The sequence below is a fragment of the Microcaecilia unicolor genome, unplaced genomic scaffold (genome assembly GCF_901765095.1).
Source record: "Microcaecilia unicolor unplaced genomic scaffold, aMicUni1.1, whole genome shotgun sequence".
Classification (NCBI taxonomy): Eukaryota; Metazoa; Chordata; class Amphibia; order Gymnophiona; family Siphonopidae; genus Microcaecilia; species Microcaecilia unicolor.
This window is the reverse complement of record NW_021963597.1, coordinates 4,547-30,024: the sequence shown is the minus strand read 5'-3', so window position 1 is coordinate 30,024 and position 25,478 is coordinate 4,547. Positions and strand designations below refer to the sequence as shown.

At 42.7% G+C, this 25,478-nt stretch overlaps 1 protein-coding gene across 1 annotated transcript in view; it reads left to right on the top strand.

Moving 5' to 3' along the window:
* LOC115459492 (glutamate receptor 2-like) overlaps positions 1-24,268 on the top strand; it is a gene marked incomplete at its 5' end in the record, with an annotated part of 67,662 nt that extends 43,394 nt beyond the window's left edge. Inside the window, 2 exons of the mRNA XM_030189296.1 lie at positions 14,300-14,532; positions 24,156-24,268. Coding sequence (XP_030045156.1) covers positions 14,300-14,532; positions 24,156-24,268 — 346 coding nt within the window. The remainder of the gene's footprint in view (positions 1-14,299; positions 14,533-24,155) is intronic.
* Between the last annotated feature and the right edge of the window lie 1,210 nt (positions 24,269-25,478).

The following is a 25,478-nucleotide window of genomic DNA, read 5'->3' as shown; positions in this document are numbered from 1 at the left end:
CGCTTTCGAACCCTAGCTTCAGAGGTAAGATGGAACCAAGAAGCCCTTACTGCCATTTTCTGGCAAGGACTCAACGACCGCATCAAAGATGAACTAGCCGGCTGGGAACTTCCGAATGCTTTGGATGCTCTGATCACCCTCTGCGTCCGTATCAACGTACAGTTTCAAGAAAGGTCACTGGAACGCTCTGCTCAGCGCCACTCTCAGAGACCATCTCCCCAGATGCTGCACCCTTCTTCTCCACCCAAAGGTGTGGCAAGCTTTACTTCCGGAGTCCCTGAAGAGCTAATGGTTATCGGACGGCATTGCCTTTCTGAGAAGGAGAGGGCTCACCGTCGGGACAATCAACTTTGCCTCTACTGTGGGCGGGCCGGCCACTTCCTAAGACATTGTCCAAATAAACCGGGAAATGCCATGACCCATGGTCACTGAAGGGAGTGGCCCTGAGTCGTTTTTCACCTCTTCCGGATAATCTTGTCTCTGTCCCAATTTCCCTGTGGTGGAAGGAATTCAGTATTAACACTGTGGCCTTGATCGATTCAGGAGCAGGAGGAAATTTTATTAACGCCGGTCTCCTGAACCAACTAGGAGCTCCTTCAATTCTTTGCAAACCTACGCTACAAGTGACCTCCATTCAGGGTTTAACTCTTCCTTACTCCATCACTCACGTTGCCCAGCCCTTGCAGAAGCAAGTTGGAATTTTGCATAAGGAGGAAATTCAATTTCTGGTGCTTCCCCAGGCCATTCATCCCATTATTTTGGGCCTACACTGGTTACGACTACATGCACCAAGTATCAACTGGACTACGGGTGATATCGGCAGTTGGGGTTCTCAATGTTTTGCCACATGTCTCACGCTGGTGGTGCCTTCCCCGAGGACTATTGTGGCCTCCCCGGGGGTCTTGAGACCGAGTGATCCTTCTCCCCCCAAGGAATATTGTGATTTCCAAGACGTCTTTAATGCGCAGGAGGTGGACTCTCTTCCTCCTCATCGTCCTTTTGACTGCCCCATTGAGCTACTCCCAGGCAAAATGCTTCCTCGGGGCCGGCTCTATACCCTTTCTCGGGAGGAATCTAATACCATGCGGGAATATATTCAAGAAAACCTCCATAAGGGCTTCATGAGACCCTCTTCAGCCCTGGCAAGGGCAAGGTTCTTTTTTGTTTCCAAGAAGGATGGCTCGTTGCGACCCTGCATTGACTACCGAGGTCTGAACGAAATAACCATCAAGAATCAGTATCCACTTCCCCTCATTCCAGAACTTTTCGACCATCTGCAAGGGACATCTATCTTCACCAAGTAAGATCTCCAAGAGGCATACAACCTAGTCCGAATTCACCTGTACTCCTTGGTTATAGTTTACTTGGATGACATTCTGGTTTTCTCTACTTCTGTTAAGGACCATGTCCATCATGTGCATATGGTCCTGCAATGCCTCCGGAGCCACCACCTATTCGCCAAGCTGGAGAAGTGCTCATTTCATCAACGGTCTATCCCATTCTTGGGATATATCATCTCCTCGAATGGCCTCAAATGGACCCGCTAAACTCTGAGCCATCCAAGATTGGCCCGTGCCCCAGTGTCTCAGGGCCTTGCAATGATGTTTGGGCTTTGCTAACTACTACCGGCAGCTCATCCATCGATATTCCATCATCACTGCCCCTCTCACCACATTGACCAGGAAGGGGGCAGATGTGACGAACTGGACACCGGAAGCCTTAGACACCTTCACCACCCTTAAACAAGCTTTTCTGTCCGCTCCAGTACTCCGAAGTCCTGATGTTAAAAGACCATTCGTTATGGAGGTTGATGCCTCTTCCTTTCGGGGCAGGGGCTCTTCTTTCTCATGCCTCAGAGTCTGGCAAACGTCACCCCTGTTTTTTCTTCTCTAAAACATTTTCTCCGGCCGAACAAAATTATACCTTCAGAGACCGGGAACTGTTGGCCCTTAACTTGGCTTTTCAAGAATGGTGCTACCTCCTGGAAGGTGCTTTGCACCCCATCATGGTAATCACAGATCACAAGAATCTCCTATACCTTCAGGAAGCCAAAAGGTTGAACCCATGGCAGGCACGCTGGTCTTTATTCTTTGCCCATTTTAACTTCTGCCTGTTGTTCCGACTGGCCGAGAAAAATATGCAAGCTGATGCCCTATCCAGGGCCTTAAACTCTTCTGAAGAACCCGTTACCCCATGCTCAATCCAGCCTGCATTGCCTCCACAACCTTGGTCTTGCCCAAATGTACAAGAACTTCCGTGCCACCTCAATCCAGGAAGAAAGTCCTCAAATGGGGACACTCCTCCACTTTTGCGGGTCACCCTGGTTTCCGTAAGACTTTTCATTTAATATCTCAGTATTATTGGTGGCCTTGCATGGCTCAAGATATCTTACATTTTGTTTCTACTTGTCCCATTTGTGCCTGGAACAAGTTCCCTCCTGGCAAACCGTGGGGACTCCTACAGCCTTTACCAGTTCCGCAACTCCCATGGCAGGAAATATCTATGGATTTTGTTAGTGAACTCCCTGAATCCCAAGGGCACACAGTCATTTGGGTAGTGGTGGATCGATTTTCCCGGATGGCCCATTTTATCCCCATGAAGGCCCTTCCTTCTGCTGCCACCCTTGCCACGGCCTTTATCCAACACATTTTCCCTTACATGGTCTCCCTCTGCGGATCATTAGTGATCGGGGCTCTCAGTTCACTTCAAGGTTCTGGAGAGCCCTGTGCTCTACCTTCAAGATTACCACTCACTTTTCGTCTACCTACCACCCACAGACCAATGGCCTTGTGGAACGGGTCAATCAAACTCTCAAGGCCTTCCTACGGATGTACACTAACAGTCGACAGGATGACTGGTCTGCATTGCTCCCCTGGGCAGAATTCGCCTATAACAACAGTTTTAATACTGCCTCTCATACCTTGCCATTTTTTACAGTGTATGGATGCCATCCTCATCTGCCGCTTCCAATCCCTCAGACACAAGCCTCGCCTCTGCTCCACCGGACTCTCACTAATATTCAGGATATCTGGGCCAAGGTCCAGCAACATCTTCAGCAAGCCTCAGCTAAGTACAAGCTCTTCGCGGATTGAAAAAGACAAACTGTGCCAGTTTTTCAACCAGGACAGAAGGTCTGGCTCAGCACCAAATACTTGAGGCTTCGCCTACCCTCCTTCAAGTTTGCTCCCTGATTCATAGGGCCATTTCCAGTACAATCTCGGGCGGGGGCAGTCACTTACTATCTCCAGTTACCAGCTAACCTCAAGGTTCGCAACGCCTTCCATGTAGCCTTGCTTAAACCATTTTTAACTTCCAGATGGCATCCAGAACCCAAGAAGATCGTTCCTGATTCCGAGCCTGACCCTGAATTTGAGGTAAAGGAGATTCTAGACTCCAAGCGTCAGAGAGGATGGCTATTTTATCTGCTATCCTGGAAAACTTTTGGCCTGGAAGACAATTCCTGGCAGCCCGCTGCTAATGTCCACCCTCCTGACCTGATTTGCGTTTTCCATGACTGCTACCCACTGAAATCCAGACCTAGGCAGAGGGGGTCCATAAGGAGGGGGTACTGTCATGTCCCCTACCTCAACGCAAGCGGCGTCCTTGGGCTGCGTGGGGTCCCGTCAACACGCACACTTGACTGGCACTGCCTGAGCCATGTGTGTGTAGTCCTCTCTGGGTTTGTTCAGAGAGGGGTGGTTGCAGGCTCCTTAATTGCTTTGCTTCCATGCACCTGTTTCTGCACTCTCTCTGCCTGGCTTCCAGGCTCCTTGATTGCTTTGCTTCCACCCACCTGGGTCTGCTCTTCTTCTGCCTGGCTTCCCTTGCTTCTCTCCTATTGCTCTTCTGGTTCCTCCTTCCCCTACTCTTGTCCTATGGCTGTGCCCCTTCTCCCTGCTGATGTCAGACGCCAGCACTTTATCAGCTGAGCTCTCTCTGGACTCCATGCTTCGGCTTCTACTTTGGTAGGTGTTTCTAACTCTGTAGTCTGCTTCTTATCTACTGGTCCCTCGTTGCTGACTTTGCCTTACCTGGATTACCCCTCTGCCTGCCGCCTGCCTACTGACGTTTGCCTGCATCTGGATTACTCTCTTGCCTGCCGCCTGCCTACTGACTTTCGCCTGCATCTGGATTACTCTCTTGCTTGCCGCCTGCCTACTGACTTTCGCCTGTACCTGGATTACTCTCTTACCTGCTGCCTGCCTACTGACTGCCGCTTCTACCTGGATGACTCTCTTGACCTGCTGCCTGGCCGATACATTCATCACCCCGCTTCCAGCTCCGTCCCGTAAGTCCTGAAGCCCGCCCACACCTAGGGGCTCAACCTCTGGGGAACGGCGGTCAGCACAGGTGAAACCCAGGGTTGTTCAGCCACCAAGCAGAACCTGGCCCGAGTACCGGGCTCAGCAGCGCTCTACTTGGTACAACAACTCACAAGTCTGACATTCAGTGCTGATTTTTTAGGTGCCGTATATAGAATCTAGCCCAAATTGTTAATATGACAGTTAATACCATCTGAATAGGTGTAGTTAACTGCAATACAATTAGTGCACAGTACGAATATTTCTTCTGTGTTAATTGTATGGGAAGATATTGGGAACTACCCATTAATTCTGGGCAATTAGTGCAGGGCAACTACAAAAACTTACCACGTTTTAGTAACTAGGCCCCTGAGCCAGAAAAGAGACACAAGCTAATATAAAGAAGCACAAGTCTGCATCTGTGTGTTATTTCCTTATTCTAATAAAGAGATTGATTAACTGTCACCCAATAGGTTTTTAGAAGTTAGGACATCTTGAAAGCAAAATATACTTTTGCTCATAGCCTTTATGTGTTATTGTCTTAGGGGGCCCTTTTACTAAGCCACGTAAGCGTCTAAGTATGCCCATCGCATGCCAAAATGGAGTTACCGCCCAGCTACCGCATGGCTCTTGTGGTAATTTCATTTTTGGTGCGCGTTCGATACGCGTGGCTGAAAAATAATTTTTATTTCGGCCGCACGTATCTGATGTGCGCAGGTCATTACCACCCAGTTACTGTATGAGACTTTACCACTAGGTCAATGGTTGGCAGTAAGGTCGCAGACCCAAAATGGATGCGCAGCAATTTTGATTTTGCCGCACATCCATTTTCGGCAAAAATTGTAAAAAGACCTTATTGACAGGTGCTCTGAAAAATGGATTGGGGCGCACCCAAAACCCGCACCTACACTACCACATGCCATTTTTCAGCGTACCTTACTAAAAGGACCCCTTAATGACTCAAAATTGACACTTAATGGATTTTAAAAAAACACACCATAAATAAAAGAAAGCATATTGAAATGCAAACATAGCTACTTATCAGTCACTTAAATTTAAGACTTATTAGTGTTGAGGGCTTGATTCATCAAAAAGTTTCCCATAAATACAGACTAGGACACAAGCCTTATGTATGTACAGTCCATGTTAAATATTTAAGCAGACATTGCTATATCCATTAAGGCTTTTCTCCAGTTATGTATGCATATTTATCTATTTTGGATAGTGCTGTAAATCTATTTTATGTCATAAAGGGCTAGATTCAACAAATGATGCCCAAAGTTAGGTACTGTGCTAAATTGGTATTCTGTAAAAGACGCTTTGCACTGCATGGCCTTTATAGAATACTCAAGAGAGATCCACCTCCCAGTCAATCTCAATCACATAATCCATTCATAGGCAGTGAGTCCGTTTGAGAAGCTAAGTTCCCTGATTGTTGTTTCCGTTGTTTGGTGAAAAAACTCTCTCTCTCTTTATATGTATATATATATATATATATATATATATATATATATATATATATATATATATATATATATCCTATATAATAAAACGCACCTCCAACATTCTGCAGCTGACTGCATGGCTGAGACATTCCTGCTCTCTGTATCCATCTCCTGAATTTACATCATGTACTTCCGGGTTCGTCACAAGCAGAAGTGACCAACCACACGAGGTTTCTCGGTTTCAGAATGTTGGAGGTGCATTCTATTAAATAAGATTGGTCAGTTCCTTGAAGCACAGCCAGAGCTCAGCATCCTGCACAGTAACGCTCAGACACCAGAGAGAGAGAGAGGGGGGGGGGGGGGGCTGACACCAGAGAGGGGGGGTATATCTGTCACACACACACTCTCTCTCTCTCATACACACTCTCTTTCACAGTCAATGTCTTTCTCTCTCTCACTCTCACACACTCTATGTCTCACACTGTATCACATTCACTCTCTATGTGTCACACAGTCACTCACACACTTTCTTGGTCTCATACACTCAGTCTCACAGAGAGTCTGTGTCTCACACACACTCTCTCTCGCACACACTGTATCTGTGTGAAACACACACTCTCTCTCTCTCTCTCTCTCACACACACTGTGTCTCACATACGCACTTGCACACACTCTCATTCTCACACACACACTCTCTCACACAAACACACTCGCACCCAGACTCACTCTCTCTCTCACACACTCACACATTCACTCTCTCTCTCACACACAGTTACTCTCACATACACTCTCTCAAACATACACACTCCGAGGAAAACCTTGCTAGCGCCCGTTTCATTTGTGTCAGAGACGGGCCTTTTTTACTAGTGTGTATATATATATAAATATATATATATATATATATATACATACAGCTAAAAGTTTGAGGGGCCCTTTTACAAAGGCACGCTGAAAAATGGCCTGTGGTAGTGTAGACATGTGTTGTGAGCATGCGCAGAATCATTTTTCAGCGCACCTATAAGAAATGCCTCTTTTAAAAAAATTTTTGCTGAGAATGGACGTGCGTCAAAATGAAAATTGCCATGCATCTATTTTGGGTCTGAGACCTTACCACCAGCCATTGACTTAGCGGTAAGGTCTCATGCGGTAACCAGGTGGTAATGGTCTACGCGCATAAAATGCCGATTACCATCTGATTACCGCCTGTGCGTCAGAAAATAAAAATATTTTCTGGCATGCCTATCAGACGCATGTCAAAAATGAAATTACCGCAAGGCCCACGTGGTAGCTGGGCGGTAACTCAAAACTGACATGCGTTGCGCACGTAGGTGCCTACGCGGCTTAGTAAAAGGACCCCTATACTTCCTAAATCATTTACTAATTTTAGATGAACATGTGTTTTGATATAGAAAAAAGAAAAATTATTTATGATGGGACTGATGACAATTGAAAAAGTATGCTGTCTCTGAAGGTCCATAAGCTTTTCCCCTGAGTGGATTATTTGATGGATTATATGGGATGATGTATACTTATATGGAGGGTACTTAAGAAGATTAGATTAACTGGGAGGTGGATCTGTCTTGAATATATGTGTCCCCACATGTATTACAATTGAGCCCATTTAAATAGATTTATCATCTTTATAGGATATTAGCATAATGTGCATTTCAGGCTAGATTCCAGACCACCCAAAATACAGCAGCCAGGCTGATATTCAGCAAAACACGCTTCAAAAGTACCAAACCCCTCTGAGAAAAGTTGCATTGGCTCCCAATCAAAGAACGGATCATCTTCAAAATCTGCACCTTAGTTCACAAATCATGTACAGCGTAGTCCCAGGGTACATGACAGACCTTATAGACTTACCAATAAGAAACAAAGTCAGATCGTCAAGATCCTACCTAAACCTACACTACCCAAATTGCAAAGGACTGAAATACAAAACAACTTACGCAGCCGGCTTCTCCTACATAAGCGCACAACTATGGAATGGGCTCCCAAAAGCTGTGAAAACAATCCACAACCACTTGAACTCCAGGAAATCACTAAAAACCAACCTCTTCAAAAAGGCATACCCCAACGACCCCACGTAACCCTCTTCACCTACTTAAGTCACGATATATGGAATCCAGGGGTTCATGCTTAGCTTTGTGCATAAGCATTTATATCTGCTAAAGTTTGGTGTAAATGTTTGTGCCCAATTAATGGCAGTTAGGCGCATTTATGCAGGTATTCTATAACACCGCGACTAAATTCTGGGAGTGCCCCTGATCTGCCCATGCCCCTCTCATTTCCGCACCTCTTTGGGTTGCATGCTATGAAATTTAGGTGTAGAATAAGGCAATGGGCAACTGTGCACATAATTTCTAGTTACTACCAATTTAACACCAATTATTGATTGATTGATAGTGCCAATCTAGCTAATTACTTAGGGGCTCTTTTACTAAGATGTGGTAAAAGGGGGCCTGCGCTAGTGTCAGTGTGTGTTTTGATGCATGCTGAGCTCCCCACCCCTTCCATACCACAGCAGGTAAAATACCGGGCTTTTTAAAAAAAAGAGAAATGGCCATGTGGTAAGTGACAAAAAAAAAAAAAACAACAAAAAGTGGAGAAACTAAATCCGCTAAGAGCTCAGCATTTTTTGCTCAGCACTACCATGGTTGACTCTTCTCACAGTCTCTATTGTCATTTTAAGCTTATGCTTGGTGCATTCACTTATCACTAGTCTTTTTAAAGGCTTGATTTGACTTCCTCGCTTATCTTGTTCCATTCATTGGCTTACACAACAAACAGACTCCTGAAGCAGGCGTTTTTCACCGAAACACAGCTCCGTGTTGAGTCTTTTGAGTTTTTTTAAACACTTTTTTTAATAAAGATTTGTTATCTATTACTCGCCTCCATGGTGTCTTGGAAGTGTCGTGTTGATGTTGTTTTAAAATCTTTACCCTCGCTTGGTAAGTGAACCGCTTGCCGTGTGACCATTTCAGGGGGGAGCACTTACCGCCATCCCTTGAGGTAGCGGTAAGGGCTCAAGTGCTAACACAGCACTACAAAAATAGAAAATATTTTTATAGCACCAGAAATGGCATGCGCTGTTGGTGGGAACTACCACTGGGCTCCTGTGGTAGTACCGGATTGGCGCATGGCAAGCTCATTGCCGCAGGCCAAACCTTTAGTAAAAGGGCCCCCTTTGTGCGTGGAGCTATGATCCATGCCCAAAATTGAGTGCCTAACTTTAAGTGAGCAATATAGAATCCAGGGGAAAGAGTCTAATCTAATAAGATAGATAGTGTATACTAACTAAAGAATGGTTTGTTCCACCCCCAGAAAATATTGTTTTTTTCTCTCTCTCTCACTCTGACATATTTATCTAACATATTTCACCACCCTCCATTTGATAGGCCCCATTTATCCTTATATTCTCGCTTTAGGTTTGTTACAAAATCTTAATTGGTTTCAGTTTTTGAGGGCCTCGGGAGCCTTGTTTTCAGACATCAATTGATACCATTATTATTGAGTTGCAAAACCATTATTTTGACGTCTTATCTGGCTACTAGACTCATACTCCTGCATGCCACTGAACTTATTAACAGGCTGAATGTTTGGTTTCTGCGTCTTACTTCAAAGGGGGGGAGGGTCGCTGGGTGGGCGGTTTCTGTTTGATCTATACTCCCTGGGATGTTGATCAGCTCATGCTCAGATAACTACATTTCAGACAAGCTATCCATCACTGCTGTATCATTTACTGGTATGTGTCAGTGCAGCGTTATGTGTACAGCTGTAGCATGTGCCTTGGGGCTGGTTGTACCTTGGTCAGAATGTATCTATCTAATTGCAAGAGAGTAAGTGCGGAGCTGCAGCTCATTTCTTAAGGAAACTTGTAAGACAAGGTGTTGTATGACTGATCCTTTGTTAAAAGTGCATGCTGTAGGTTGAAAGTACAAAGCAACCTATTTAAAGACTTCTGCCCTAAAACAGCAGTACCATGGATATTAATCTTCTCAATAACTTTTTTTTTGTATTTAACTAGTGACAGTGACAAATTATTTTATTTTGGGGTCCTTATGTTTCACTTCAGCAATAAGGGTCAAAAGATTACATTGGTGGGCATGAGTAACAATCTTTTGATAAATCTGGCTGCACTGTAAGTTGTGTTGGGGAAGGGGAGGAATGACCTTGTCTAGCACATCAGACACATGGTCCAACCTTGCAGGTAATTTTCTATCAGTGCCAGTGGCTACCTGCAGCCAAAAGTGACATGTCAGTGGCACAAACTGTATTACAATGCCCTGCACTTGCCAAAATCTTATTAAATCAACCCCTATGCAATTTGAGGGTTGTTCTATATATTACACCAAAAATTACACACCAATTAGGCACCAAACTTTATGGCACTCAAGCAGAATTAATGGTAATTAATGTCAAAACTGAGGGGGGGGGGGGTGGTAGTTAGGTACCAAAGAGGGGCATAATCGAATGGGGCGCCCAAGTTTTCCTGAGGGCGTCCTCGCAGGACGTCCCCGTGAAGGGGCGGGAAAAGATGGGCATCCATCTTTCTTTTCAATAATACGGTCGGGGATGCCCAAATCTCAACATTTAGGTTGACCTTAGAGATGGTCGTCCTTAGGTTGTCCTTAGAGATGGTCGTCCCTGGTTTTTGGCGATAATGGAAATCGAGGATGCCCATCTCAAAAATGATCAAATCCAACTCATTTGGTCGTGGGAAGAGCCAGCATTCGTAATGCACTGGTCCCCCTGACATGCCAGGACACCAACCGGACACCCTAGGGGGCACTGCAGTGGACTAACTGATGCACTAACTGAATGGAAAAAGCCCTTCCTTTACCGATCCCTTAGTGATTCGGAAAGGAACGAGCATGCATGAAGGAAATTCCATGGAAATAAGCTGATCGCAGTTAGCTCATTTGCATACGATTTCCTTCCTAAGGAGGGGAAGCCAGTGCAGAGCAGCCAAGCATTATGTGTGGCTGCTCTGCGCATGCCAAAGACGGCTTCATAAATGCAGACAAGCTGCGTGTATAATAGCCGTCTACAACCTTAAATAAATTGCCATTTACAACCTTAGAAAAGTACAAGTCCAGGTGAAAACATCCAAGTGCTCGTCAGGGACATCTTTTTTTTTTTTTTTTAGAGTATGGGTGAAGGATGTCCTTTGCTATGCCTCCATCCCTGCAATAGCAGTTGAGGATGTCCAAAATGTGGATGTTTCTGTGAGAAGGATGTCCATGCCTTTGACACCCCTTTATTTATTTGGATTTTGGATCACAAGTAGCAGCAGTGAGATTAGAACCAGCCACCTCTGGATTGTAAGACCAGTGTTTTAACCACTAGGCCACTCCTCCACTCCACTCCCTTGAAATTTGGCCGTCCCTGTGTGTGTGTATGTGGGGGGGGGGGGCCAGTTCAGGAGGTCCAAAATGTTTGAAAGAAGGACGTCCACGCCTTCGCTATGCCTCCGCTGACACACACATACCTCCCCCCCTCCCATACTGCTGCGATGGACCTGAGTATGACAGTTCAGGCTGGCAAAAAAAGGGTTTTTTTTTTGGGTGGGAGGTGGTTAGTGACCACTGGGGGAGTCAGGGGAGGTCATCCCCGATTCCCTCCGGTGGTCATCTGGTCAGTTCGGGCACCTTTTTGAGGCTTGGTCGTAAGAAAAAATGGGCCAAGTAAAGTCGCCCAAGTGCTCATCAGAAATGCCCTTCTTTTTTTCCATTATTGCTCAAGGACGCCCATCTGTTAGGCACACCCCAGTCCCGCCTTTGCTACCCCTCCGGCACGCCCCCAGGAACTTTGGTCATCCCCGCGATGGGAAGCAGTTCAGGATGCCCAAAATCGGCTTTCGATTATGCCGATTTGGGCGACCCTGAGAGAAGGACGCCCATCTCCCGATTTGTGTTGAAAGATGGGCGCCCTTCTCTTTGAAAATAAGCCTGAAAGTGCACTTAGATGTTATTCTATAGCTGGCTGAGCAAAAAAACAAAAAAACAAAAGAAGGATACAAAACCTTCCACAAAAGAGCAGCAACTGTATGACTTTGGGACTTTCGTTCTTTGGACTTGTTGTTTTGGTGATGTGAAGGGGGCAGGTGGGTAATGGGCATTCTATTTTAGAGTGTGCGTTACTGAATACTGTGAGTCTGGCAGCTAACTGCCTAAATCTAGACACCTAATTCTTATAGGGACCCTTTTACCAATCTGCAGCAAAAGGGGGCCTGCGCTGGCGTCAGCGCATGTTTTTCATGTGCGCCAAGGCCCCATTTTACTGCAGCAGGTAAAAGATAGGTCTTTTCTTTTTTAAAGAAATAACCATGTGGCAAGTGAAGCACTTGCTGCGCGGCCATTTCAGGGGGAGAACTTACCGCCATCCATATATTTTTGTAGCGATGGATTTGACAGCGTGTGGGGGGGGTGGGGGGAACTACCGCCGGGCTGCTGCGGTAGCCCAGTGGTATTTCCTTTTTAGTGAGTGGTAAGCCTGCATTGGGCTTACCTCTGCTTTGTAAAATGGGCCCTTTATGCATTAGGGGCTAGATTCTATATATGGCGCCTGAAAAATCCGTGTGGAAAAAAAATATGCCTAGGCATATTCTGTAAAGTGCACCTAAATTTTATAGAATAGGCTTAAATTTCTGCATGGTATATTGAGTATCTCAAGTGCCTCTCCACGTGAATGTATTTGGTCACATTCATTTAGGCCATATTTTACTTAGCATAAATCCTGACGCCTATATTAGGCGCAGGGCAGATGTATTCTATAATAACGCACATAAGTTTTTGAAATGCCCATTCCTCGCCCATAACCACACCCCCTTTTCAACTGTGCAATTTAGGCGCACCACATTACCTAATACACTTGGCAAGTTGTGAGTGTAAATCATAATAATAATAATAAAAGTGAAGTCGTCGTATATCTCTGAAGACCTACCTCTTCAACAAGGCATACCACAACGTCCAATAATTGTAAATGTAACACATCTCCACTTTACCTATATTCGGAACTGTTTTCTTCTTATACCTGTTTGCCTAATTTTATTATGTCATCCATGTTCTCTATGTAACACCAAATGTAATCTTCTAATCTGGAATGGCGAAAGCCATAACACTACACTGTAAGCCACATTGAGCCTGCAAATAGGTGGGAAAATGTGGGATACAAATGCAACAAATAAATAAAAAATAATTGCCAATTAGTGCTGAAAATTGCTTGTTAACATCCAATTGACAGCAACAATGAGTTAGTTAATCAATTAAGTTATGCGCATTGTTATAGAATGTGCTTCGATTTCCACACGGAAATTAAGGCGCCAATATATTCAATTTAGGGGTAGGCACACAAATGTGCTGTCATAGAATACTACCTTAGCGCCTAGATCAGTGGTCCCAAACCAGTCCTGGAGGTACCCCAGCCAGTCAGGTTTTTACGATATTCACGGTGAATATTCATGAGACAGATTTGCATGCACTAACTGCACTGCATGCAAATTTCTCTCATGAATATTCATTGTGGATATCTGAAAACCTGAGCGGCTGGAGTGCCTCCAGGACCAGGTTTGGGAACCACTGGCCTATATTTTGGGCTCCTAACTTTTAGTGCCCTTTATAGAATTAACCCTTTTATGTCTCACTAAAAAAAATTTGTAGAAGATGGAAAAGATAGTTACTGCACTACTCTATGCTGAAGTTAAACCAAGGACACTGCCATCTTTTTCTTTGATATTTTTTTCCATTTGTTCTTTTTTATTTTGAGCAAGAGGAATCCATGGTGTCCTCTATAACATAAGAACATAAGAGTAGCCATACTGGGTCAGACCAGTGGTTCATCTAGCCCAGTATCCTGTTTTCCAAAGAGCTTCAATGATTGTTTAGCTTTTAGGATAAAAATTCTCATCCCTGCTTGCAGCATTTGCTCATTTCTGTCCTGTTACTTGTTCTGTTTTATGAAACACTTGTCTTTCAGGAAATCATGTTTGAAACCTAAAGCTTGCTGCATGCTAAATGTTCCATTGTGTTCAGTGTAACTTCTATTTTTAGTACTCTATAAAATCTATTAAAAAATATTTTTTTTCAAGGATACAGTACTACAATTTATCCAATTATCTTATGGAAATTCTTTACTAGCAACTTTTGTTAGATGCCATCATGGATGTATTTCCCTCATCCCTATCATATTTGCTTCATGTGTCATGCATCGGAGTCTATATCAAATAATGTAAAGTGGAGTCAGTTTACTGAATGCAAGATTAATCTGGTACACTGTCATTTGAAAAGAAGTTGAGTGCAATTGGGTAGTTCCCAATATCTTCTCCCAATGCAAACGCAATCGCTAATCATCAAAGTCTACGAACACTATACGTGGGTTATCCTCCATATTGTGTATTACCTCAATTTTCTGTTTTAATAGAGCTCAGGGTAGTAGTAAGGATATTTGAAGTACTTCCTCTATTTAAGTACAAGTAGTGTTAAATCTGATAACACATTCCTAGCAGGTCTTTCATTTCATTTTACCAATCCATTTCATACTTGTTATTAGATCCCTGTCTGGGCGCATTGTTGGAGGGGTATGGTGGTTCTTTACCCTGATCATAATCTCATCCTACACGGCCAACTTAGCTGCCTTCCTGACGGTGGAGCGGATGGTGTCCCCCATTGAAAGCGCAGAGGATCTTTCAAAGCAAACAGAAATTGCTTATGGAACGTTGGACTCTGGCTCTACAAAGGAATTCTTTCGGGTAAGAATTTCCAGTATTATAGCATTCTATGCTGGTAAAATGATTACCATGTAACATTTTCTTTTTTTGCAGCACCAGGTATTTAAATGTCAGTATACCAACTACTATTACACATGTGTCCTGTATTAAATTAATTGTCCACTCCCCTTGGAAAGAAAAGAAATCATAACATTTCCAGTACAGTAGCATTCCTTCTACATATAAGAACTAGCAATGCAAGAGCAATTTTCAAGGGTATCTACCCATTGTCCCTGTGGATTCCTAACCCGTATAAAATGCCCTTTTCTTTTGCACAGGAAGCATGTAAGCAAAAGGGGAGGGGAAGCCAGAGGGTTCCTGAGCAGATGCTCACTTTATTCTGTCTTCAGGTATTAGACCATCCTTTGTCAGTTTGTCTTCTACAAACCTAGATGGGGAAAGAATGAAAGAATGAGAAGAGCAGTAGATGACAGTGAAGATATAAGAAAGTGGATGAAGGAAAGGAAGGATAAGCAGCTAATAAAAGAAGAGATTGAGGCTGAGAAAGAAATAAGTTAGAGGACTCTTAGGAGTACTATATCTTAACCATGTCCCCCTAACTACTCCATACTTTCCTAGTCTTTCCTTCCCCATCCTTCCTACACCATACCCCTCCCTATCTCTTTATCCTATCTTCATTACACTTAACTATGTTACATTACAGTTTGTAATATTCTTCTTACTGACTTTAACAATTGTAATTCTGTTTACTATGTAAACCGCATTGTACTTGCTTTTGTGGGAAAGTGTGGGTTATAAATGTAATAAATAAATAATAAATAATGCAAGGCCCTGTATGATCAACTATGGAATGGAGGATTGGGGAATGGAAGGAAAAGAGAGCTGGAGGTAAACGGCTGAGATGATTATTCAATAGTAGGGACTGTCAATGTGCCCTAACCACTAGGAGGAGTGGCCTAGTGGTTAGGGTGGTGGAGTTTGGTCCTGAGGAACTGAGTTCAATTCTCACTTCAGGCACAGGCAGCTCCTTGTGACTCTGGGCAAGTCACTTAACCCTTCATTGCCCCCCATAAGCCACATCGTGCCTGCCATGAGTGGGAAAGCACAGGGTACAAATGTAACAAAAAATAAATAAATTGCATTATGTGTTGCATAGTTTGTACATAAAAGAAAACAGTGTAAGATCAATGACTTTCACAGAGTGGAAAATAAAAATATATATATTATTCTTCCTCCCTTAGGGTATAGTCATATGGATGTGCACATTCTCTGAACCTGGGAAGTTAATTAAGCCTTCATTTTGGGGGGGGGGGGGGGGGATGATTTCCTAACTTTCAGCTGAAAGTCAAGCAATTCTTGATGTTTGGAAAGTACAGGAGGGACCCACTGCCCCACTTTTCTTGCTACATATATATGTCTCTTTGGAGGAACCTTGCAAATATTTGTTTGCAAAACCCAAAAATACCAGAAAAGTGGGGGGGAATCCCCTTTTTAGGACAGATGTTTGGGAAAACCTGCTATTTATCTGCAGGGAATCCAAACAATTCGAGGTGAATTGACCCATTAAATTTTAACTAGATGAATGTATAAAACTATTTGACAAAGATCAAAGACAATTTTTTTCATCCAAAATCGTTCACTTGAGTTCAAAATAAAGTACACTGTAATAAAATATATCTACATTTTTAGGTTGGTAGTTCTGATGGAGCATGCTCTGAGTGTTTGTATGCCATTATAAGCCTCAGGCCTACAATTCTGCTTTTTTGATTTTAGCAGTGAGTTTTCTGATAACATAAGAATAGCATACTGGGTCAGACCAATGGTCCATCTAGCCCAGTATCCTGCTTCCAGGAGTGGTCAATCCAGGTCACAAGTACCTGTCAGTAATCCAAATAGTACCAACATTTCATGCTACCAATCCCAGGGCAAGAGGTGGCTTCCCCATGCCTGTCTCAATAGCTGAATATGGACTTTTCCTCAAAGAACTTGTCCAAACCTTTTTTAAACCTAAATACGATAACCAATTTTACCATATCCTGAGTTCCAGAGCTTAACTAGTCTTTGAGTGAAACAATATTTCCTCCTGTTTGTTTTAAAAGTATTTCCATTTAACTTCAATGAGTGGGCCTTTTACAAAGTGCGCTATATTCCTATGGGCGTCTCTAGCATTTAGCACAAGCTAATGATTAGCACGCATTAAAAACTCAACTATACCTTTGCAAAAGACTTACTGAGTGTCCCCTAGACTTTGAACTTTTTGAAGGAATAAAAACTTGATTCACTTTTACTCATTCTACACCATTCAGGATTTTGTAGACCTCAATCATATCTTCCTTCAGCCATCTCCTTTCCAAGCTGAAGAGCTCTAACCTCTTTAGCCTTCCCTCATATGAGAGGAGTTCCCGCCCATTTATCATTTTAGTCACTCTTCTTTGAACCTTTTCTGATTCTGCTGTATCTTGTTTGAGATACAGTGACGAGAAATGAACACAATACTCAAGGTTAGGTAGCACCATGGAGCGATAAAGATGCATTATAGAAGCATTGGACTCATTTACCTTTCCTCATTAACCTTTCCTAATAATTCCTAGCATCTTGTTTGTGTTTTTGGCCACCACCGCACATTGGGCTTATTTCTAAAATTATTCTTCTCTCAAAATGTCTTCCTGCCGGTCCTAGATGTTAGTTCTTGCTGGCATTAACACATGCATTTCACCAAGAATTTTAGAACAGGCTATATGTAGTGCAGATAATGTTCCAAAATATTACCAGAATTTTAGAACTACTAATCTAGACATTTTAATTCCAGTTTGCATATCCAATATGCCTACATATAAAATGTTCTATCTTTATCTACATGTTTAATCACACCTTCAAAAAAAATTAGTAGATTTGTGAGATACATCTACCCTTGGCTAAATCCATTTTGACCCTGTCTGATTAAACCATTTGTGTATTGATGTGTTCAGTAATTTTGTTCTGGCATGTGTAGTTCTCATACGTCTTCCTTTGTAAAGACCGAAGCATAGAATTTATTTAAAGGGTAATATTCAGCCAGTGATGATCAGCATTTTATTAAATTTTGGCCATCACTGGCTTAATTGTGCCTGGGCATAAGGCAGCCGCTGTGTTTTACTTGGGTACTGCTGATATTCAGTGGTGGTACCTGGATAATTATCACCCCTACTCAGTTAGGTAGCACTAAATATTGGGCCCTTAAGTTGGTAGTTGTCACGTTGCATTATGACTATAATATGCATTATTTGCCCCTTAACACATTACAAAGCACTAATTTAAGTCATATTTAAGTTGCTGTGGTATTTTAAGTTGCTGCGGGTAATATACTAATGATATGTGAATTATGCAATTGCATGTAAAACAGCTCATTTGTAAGTAAATTCAAGAATGTGACTTCCAGTAAACACTGTGAGCCACATTATTCCAGAAAGTTTCTCTACAAGGGCCTTGACCCCTAGCTGTAGTACAAAGACTACTGCTAGGTGTTGCTGGTATTATTTTGAACCCAGTGCCAGCAAGGGCAGGAGCGACTGGGGATAATTTCTGCCTGTCTCTAAAAGAGCCTAGGGATTTGTCCTGCTAGACCTAGGAGGGTATACTGAGCAGTGGGGGGGGGGGGGGGGGGGGGGAGGGCATTTGCTGAATGGGGAGAGTTCTGAATGGGAGGTCTTCCACTGGGAGCACGTATCTTTGGGAGGAGTAGGGGTCTTGATTTTAGAGGTCTTTTGGTTGGTATGGGGGGTTTGAATTGGTGAGGCCTTCAAGAAGGTGATTATGACTGGGGGTCTTGGGAGAACAGCTCATTGTGCCTTGGCCAGCCACTTTTGAAAGTGCTTGGGAACATTACTGCTTATGAGGTTGATCGCAAGCAGTGTTCTTCGTATACCATGTTAGTGACTAACCTGGGATACTGAATTACTATAGGTTAGTCACTCCTATGCTACATTAAGGTGGGGTAAAAGTCCAACTTTTATCATACGTAATTATCTTCCTTAAAGGGAAAATTATTAATGAGGGTTACCATTAAAACTTATGATACTAGTAAGTTAATCGTAAATAACCCCAGTAAGTAACAGGATAGATCATAAGGAATGCCAAGCCAAATGCAAAGCGGAGATAAGGAGGGCAAAAAAGGACTTTGAGAAGAAATTAGCGTTGGAAGCAAAATACATAGTAAAATTTTTTTAGATACATTAAAAGCAGGAAACCGGCCAAAGAGTCGGTTGGGCCGCTGGACGAAAATGGTGTTAAAGGGGCGATCAAGGAGGACAAAGCCGTAGCGGAGAAATTAAATGAATTCTTTGCTTCGGTCTTCACCGAGGAGGATTTGGGGGGGACACCGGGTGCCGGAAAGAATATTTGAAGCGGGGGAGTCGGAGAAACTAAACAAATTCTCTGTAACCTTGGAGGATGTAATGGGTCAATTCAGCAAGCTGAAGAGTAGTAAATCACCGGGACCTGATGGTATTCATCCCAGAGTATTAATAGAACTAAAAAATGAACTTGCGGAGCTACTGTTAGAAATATGCAATCTGTCCCTAAAATCGAGTGTAGTACCGGAAGACTGGAGGGTAGCCAATGTTACTCCGATTTTTAAGAAGGGTTCCAGAGGAGATCCGGGAAATTATAGACCGGTGAGTCTGACGTCGGTGCCGGGCAAGATGGTGGAGGCTATTATTAAGAATAAAATTGCAGAGCATATACAAAAACATGGACTGATGAGACAAAGTCAGCACGGATTTAGTGAAGGGAAGTCTTGCCTCACCAATCTAATGCATTTTTTTGAGGGGGTAAGCAAACATGTGGACAATGGGGAGCCGGTTGATATTGTATATCTGGATTTTCAGAAGGCGTTTGACAAAGTGCCGCACGAAAGACTCCTGAAGAAATTGCAGAGTCATGGAATCGGAGGTAGGGTATTATTATGGATTAAGAACTGGTTGAAAGATAGGAAGCAGAGAGTAGGATTGCGTGGCCAGTATTCTCAGTGGAGGAGGGTAGTTAGTGGGGTCCCGCAGGGGTCTGTGCTGGGTCCGTTGCTTTTTAATGTATTTATAAATGACCTAGAGATGGGAATAACTAGTGAGGTAATTAAATTCGCCGATGACACAAAATTATTCAGGGTCGTCAAGTCGCAGGAGGAATGTGAACGATTACAGGAGGACCTTGCGAGACTGGGAGAATGGGCGTGCAAGTGGCAGATGAAGTTCAATGTTGACAAGTGCAAAGTGATGCATGTGGGTAAGAGGAACCCGAATTATAGCTACGTCTTGCAAGGTTCCGCGTTAGGAGTTACGGATCAAGAAAGGGATCTGGGTGTCGTCGTCGATGATACGCTGAAACCTTCTGCTCAGTGTGCTGCTGCGGCTAGGAAAGCGAATAGAATGTTGGGTGTTATTAGGAAGGGTATGGAGTCCAGGTGTGCGGATGTTATAATGCCGTTGTATCGCTCCGTGGTGCGACCGCACCTGGAGTATTGTGTTCAGTACTGGTCTCCGTATCTCAAAAAAGATATAGTAGAATTGGAAAAGGTACAGCGAAGGGCGACGAAAATGATAGTGGGGATGGGACGACTTTCCTATGAAGAGAGGCTGAGAAGGCTAGGGCTTTTCAGCTTGGAGAAGAGACGGCTGAGGGGAGATATGATAGAAGTGTATAAAATAATGAGTGGAATGGATCGGGTGGATGTGAAGCGACTGTTCACGCTATCCAAAAATACTAGGACTAGAGGGCATGAGTTGAAGCTACAGTGTGGTAAATTTAAAACGAATCGGAGAAAATATTTCTTCACCCAACGTGTAATTAGACAATGGAATTCGTTGCCGGAGAACGTGGTACGGGCGGTTAGCTTGACGGAGTTTAAAAAGGGGTTAGATAGATTCCTAAAGGACAAGTCCATAGACCGCTATTAAATGGACTTGGAAAAATTCCGCATTTTTAGGTATAACTTGTCTGGAATGTTTTTACGTTTGGGGAGCGTGCCAGGTGCCCTTGACCTGGATTGGCCACTGTCGGTGACAGGATGCTGGGCTAGATGGACCTTTGGTCTTTCCCAGTATGGCACTACTTATTAGTGACTAGGTCTCATTGCATAAAATGGGATCTGACCTGAAACAGCATGAGTTAGTGGTAAAATAACACATCTTTACAGTAGCCCATGTTGATGGCTACATATCCTAGTCTCTCTACTATGGTCTTGTCTTCCCTGAGTGCCTCTTTGGTCCAGCTGACTCTGTCGCAGACTTCTTGCTTCTAAGTACCTGAAAAAGTTTTTATTTGATTTCTTTCCCCTCTATGGCAAGATTCTTTCAAATTCTCTTTTTTTGACTTCTTTATCAATACTTTGCATGTAACTAGTCAGAGCTTTTGCTCTGTCCTGTTTTCTCCATTTGGATTCTTTTTCATTTTTTGAAAGATGTTTTTTTGGCTACAGACTCTTTCATGTCACCTTTTAACCGTACTGCCTGTCATTTGGTTTTCCTCCTATCTGTTTAATACATCTGGTCTGGGCTTCTAAAACGGTATTTTTAAATAACTGGAGAAAAAAAGGAAGAGGAAGGACACAAAATCCTCATGGATTAGTAGACACCAAACAAATGTTGATAAAGAAAAGGAAACTTGAATCCAAAAGATTGCAAAGTCCTTTGCTGTACAAATCACGTTGCCCATATTTGAATCAGCCACTGCTGCTCTACTATGTGAAAATTACTCTGGAAAACCGGTGACATAATTTATGCAAACAAAAAAAGTAATAACCTACACACCTGTTTAAACTGTTAACCTTTGCAGCTGCTCATTTAGCTCTTTTAAACTATTTTCAATCTTTTTATTTTATTAATTTATTCCAATATTTATTTTTTTGCTCTTGAACCAAAATTGTAACATCTAACAGTTTTTCTGGCAGCCAGCAATAAACCTTCACAGTAGTGGGAACATAAGGACAGAGCCAGGTGGACTTCTATGGTCTATGTCCCAGAAAACAACAAAGAAAGACCATGATCAAGTATATATATCACATTCATTGTTGATTTAATCTTGAATTGATAATGAATGTGACTGTTGGGCAGATTGGATGGACCATTCAGGTCTTTTTCTGCTGTCACTTACTATGTTACTATCGGCTCATTTTGAGAAAAGAAAAACGTCCAAACAGTGACATAAGTCTGCATTTGGACTGTATCTCACAAAAACATCCAAATCAGTATTTTCGAAACCTCTTTTTAGACGTTTTTTCTCTGAAGTCCGTCAGAAGACGTCTAAATCTCAAGGGGGAGGGGGTGCCAGGGGCATGTTCAAGACGGGACTTGGATATTCCTAAGACTTAGACGTCTTTCAGCCGTAATGGAACAAAACAAAAATGTCCAGGACTAAAACTTAGATGTTTTGAGCTAGGCCTGTTCTATAACAGCTAGTTGCAGTGGGAATTGAACCCACTCCCCCAGGATCAAAGTGACAAAGTCTGCTGTACTAACCACTATGCTACTCCTCTACTCCACACAAGAGGTGCCCCAAATGACCCAGGCAACCACTGGAAGGAATCGGGGATCACCTCCCCTTACTCCCCCAATGGTCACTATCCCCCTCCCACCCCCAAAATGTGATTAAAAATATTACTTGCCAGCCTCTATGCCAGCCTCAGATGTTATACTCAGGTCCAGTAGAATAGCATGCAGGTCCCTGGAGTAGTCTAGTAGTGGTGCAGTGCACTGCAGACAGGTGGACTCAGACTTCTACCTTCCCTACCTCCACTTGTGGAGGAAACTGTGAGCCATCCAAAACCCACCAGAAACCCACTGTACCCACATATTTGTGCTCCCTTCACCTGTAAGGACTATTGTAGTGGTGTACATTTTGGGGTAGTGGGTTTTGGGAGGGCTCAGCATACAAGGTAAGGGAGCAATGGTGAGCTGTGTACCTGGGAGCATTTTATAAAGTCCACTGCAGTGCCCCCAAGGATGCCCTATTGCTTTCCTGGGATGCCACTTTTCCACTATTCTACCTGATGCTAAGCTTTCTATTTTTTTTTTATAACGTCTGAGCCTTGTGTCTATTGTTTATAATGAGATTTGGGCTTTGAATTCAAATCTATAGATGAAAAGGAGGTCTCATTACATATATCTAAATACCAGAGTGTTTTTCCATACTGAAGCTTTTACCTCCCCAGTGCATGTAAATGGTTTCATCCCTGTGTGGATTCTCTGATGCCATGTGAGGCTTTCTTTCCAACCAAAGCTGTTACCACACTCAGGACAAGTAAATGGTTTCACTCCTATGTGCATTCTCTGGTGCATTGTGAGGTTTACCTTCTGACTAAAGCTTTTACCAGACTCTATACATGCAAATGGTTTCTCTCCCATGTGGACTCTCTGATGCACTTTGAGATTTACATTACAACCAAAACCTTACCACACTTAGAACATGGGAATGGTTTCACTTTATTGTGGATTTTCTTGTGTATTTTGTATGTTTGCATTTGGATGTATTTGTTTGAAAATGGACCAAAAAATAAAACAGCCAAATCACAAAACATTTTTCCAAACAGCATTTTCAAAAGGAAAATACTTTTTTTTTTGTAGAAAATTACCTTCCTGTTCTGATTTTGGACATTTTACAAAAATATCCAAATTCAGACTTAGATGTCATATTCAAAATGCCCCTTGTGCATTTGATTTGCCCAAAGTCACAAGGAGCAGCACTAGAAATTGAATCCATGTTGCCAGGATCAAAGCCCGCTGCACTAACCATTAAGCTATTCTTCCTCTGTTTTGGATGTTTTCCATTTGGACATTTTTTGTTAAAAAATGGACCAAAAAAAAAAAAGGCCGTCCAAATCACAAGACATTCATAGCATTTTCGAACACAAAAGATAAACATCTGTCTTTTCAAAAATGACCTTCTCTCCTGTTCAGAATTTGGACATTTTTCTAAAATGTCCAAATTCTGATTTAGACGTTCTATCGAAAATGCCATGTTACACTACTCTGAACTGAGTAGATGAGATGGGTAAAAGTGAATCAATTATTCACCCTTTCAAAAAATACAAAGGCCACAGGACATTCAATGAAACTATATGGAAATACTTTTAAAACAATTAGATTAAATATTTTTTCACTTCAAAATAGTAAGATCTGGAACTCATTGATGGAGGATGTAGTAACAGAAGTTAGCATATATTGGTTTAACCCTTTAGTGTCCAATTTTCCCATCAATCTGTTCCCATATGGCTTATTACAGGAACATTGGACATAAAGGGTTTAAAAAGGTTTGGACAAGTTCCTGGAGGAAAGTCTATAGTCTTATTGAGATGGACATGGGAGAAGATACTGCTTGCCCTGGGATTGGTAGCATGGAATGTTGCTACTAGTTGGGTTTCTGCCAACCTGTAACCTGGATGGCTACTGTTGTAAGCAGGATACTGGGCTAGATGGACCATTAGTCTGACCCAGTATGGCTATTCTTTGCTCTTGAAAATCAAGGTGAAACAAGGTGTCATTCAAATATGGCACCAATGTGTGTATGGAGGAAAAAGCTTGAGAAAACTCGTCTTGTATGCAACTTGATACTTTAGTCGGAGTTGGACTTCCTCATCATTGGCTAAAAAACCTCCAGGTGTTTAATGTTAAATAGTAGAATTTCAAACTTAACTTTAATGTCTTTCAGTATTCTCGGTCTTCACGTCTTACTATGACGTTGGCTGTGATCTACGGCGGTCAGTGTTTCGAATTCCTTCTGCATCAGGATCACAGACCAAGTACTCTGAAAGTCAAACGTGACATCATGGTAGTAAGCAGCATCGATTTTGCTCCTACCCAAACCAACGTGCCTACCTCCGCTCAATCTTGCGGCTAGGTCGCAAGTGAGACGCCATTCCTGGGAAAAAGGCTGGTTATAAAGAACTCTTCGCGTAATACGTCATATTCAAAACCCCTCCTGCTTACGTTACGTATAGCTCTATAAGCGGGGAGAGAATTGAGCTTCTCTGTCTTGCTCATAAAAAATGAATCTATTCAAGTTTGGAATTTAACCCATTGGGCACAGAAGCTTTCAACTTAAAAATCCATTTTTGTTCATTTCGGAGTATGGCTTGTCATTTCAAGGCATTATTGTGTCCAGTGATCTGCTGCAACACCAAACATCGTAGATTGCTGAATTGATGTTGAAAACTCCTCACAATGTAGGGCTAAGGGTGATGTACTCTTGATAGTGTTAATCGCACTTTTATGTTCTACTAATCTGAACAAATAATGTTCTTGATTGTTTGACCGACGTAGATTTTATTGCAGGGACAAATTATACAATAGATTACAAATTCTGATTTGCAAGTGGGTACCAGGGTGTGGGCATTTTTAAAATCTATGCATGTTATAGAATATACCAGTTCTGCACCTAATTAGATGTCAGTATTTATGCCACTTAAATATGGCATAAATGGCTGTAACCAATCGTGTATTCTATATACCATGCGGAAATTTACAAACTTTAGGCATACTTTAGAGAATACGTGTAGGTGCATTTTTTTCACATAGATATTTTCAGGTGCCATATATAGAATCTATCCTACAGTGTCTAATAATGACCACCATAAATTTAGTATCATGTTCATTTCAGAACCCCAAATTGGAAATTTATCAAAACCTCATGTTCTTTACAAAATCAGTCAGTTGATCATGAACACACTTTCTATCACTTTAGCCACTTTAGTAGTGGAGGAGTGGCCTAGTGGTTAGGGTGGTGGACTTTTGGTCCTGAGGAGCTGAGTTTGATTCCAGGCACAGGCAGCTCCTGTGACTCTGGGCAAGTCACTTAATCCTCCATTGCCTGCCACATTGAGCCTGCCATGAGTGGGAAAGCGCAGTGTACAAATGTAATAAAAAAGACAAATTAGAAATAGGATGATAATTGCAACTCAAACTTGCATCCAAAGAAGAGTTCTTTAACAAACATCTCACAGAAGTCTTTTTCAGGGGTGTGGGCATAATACCT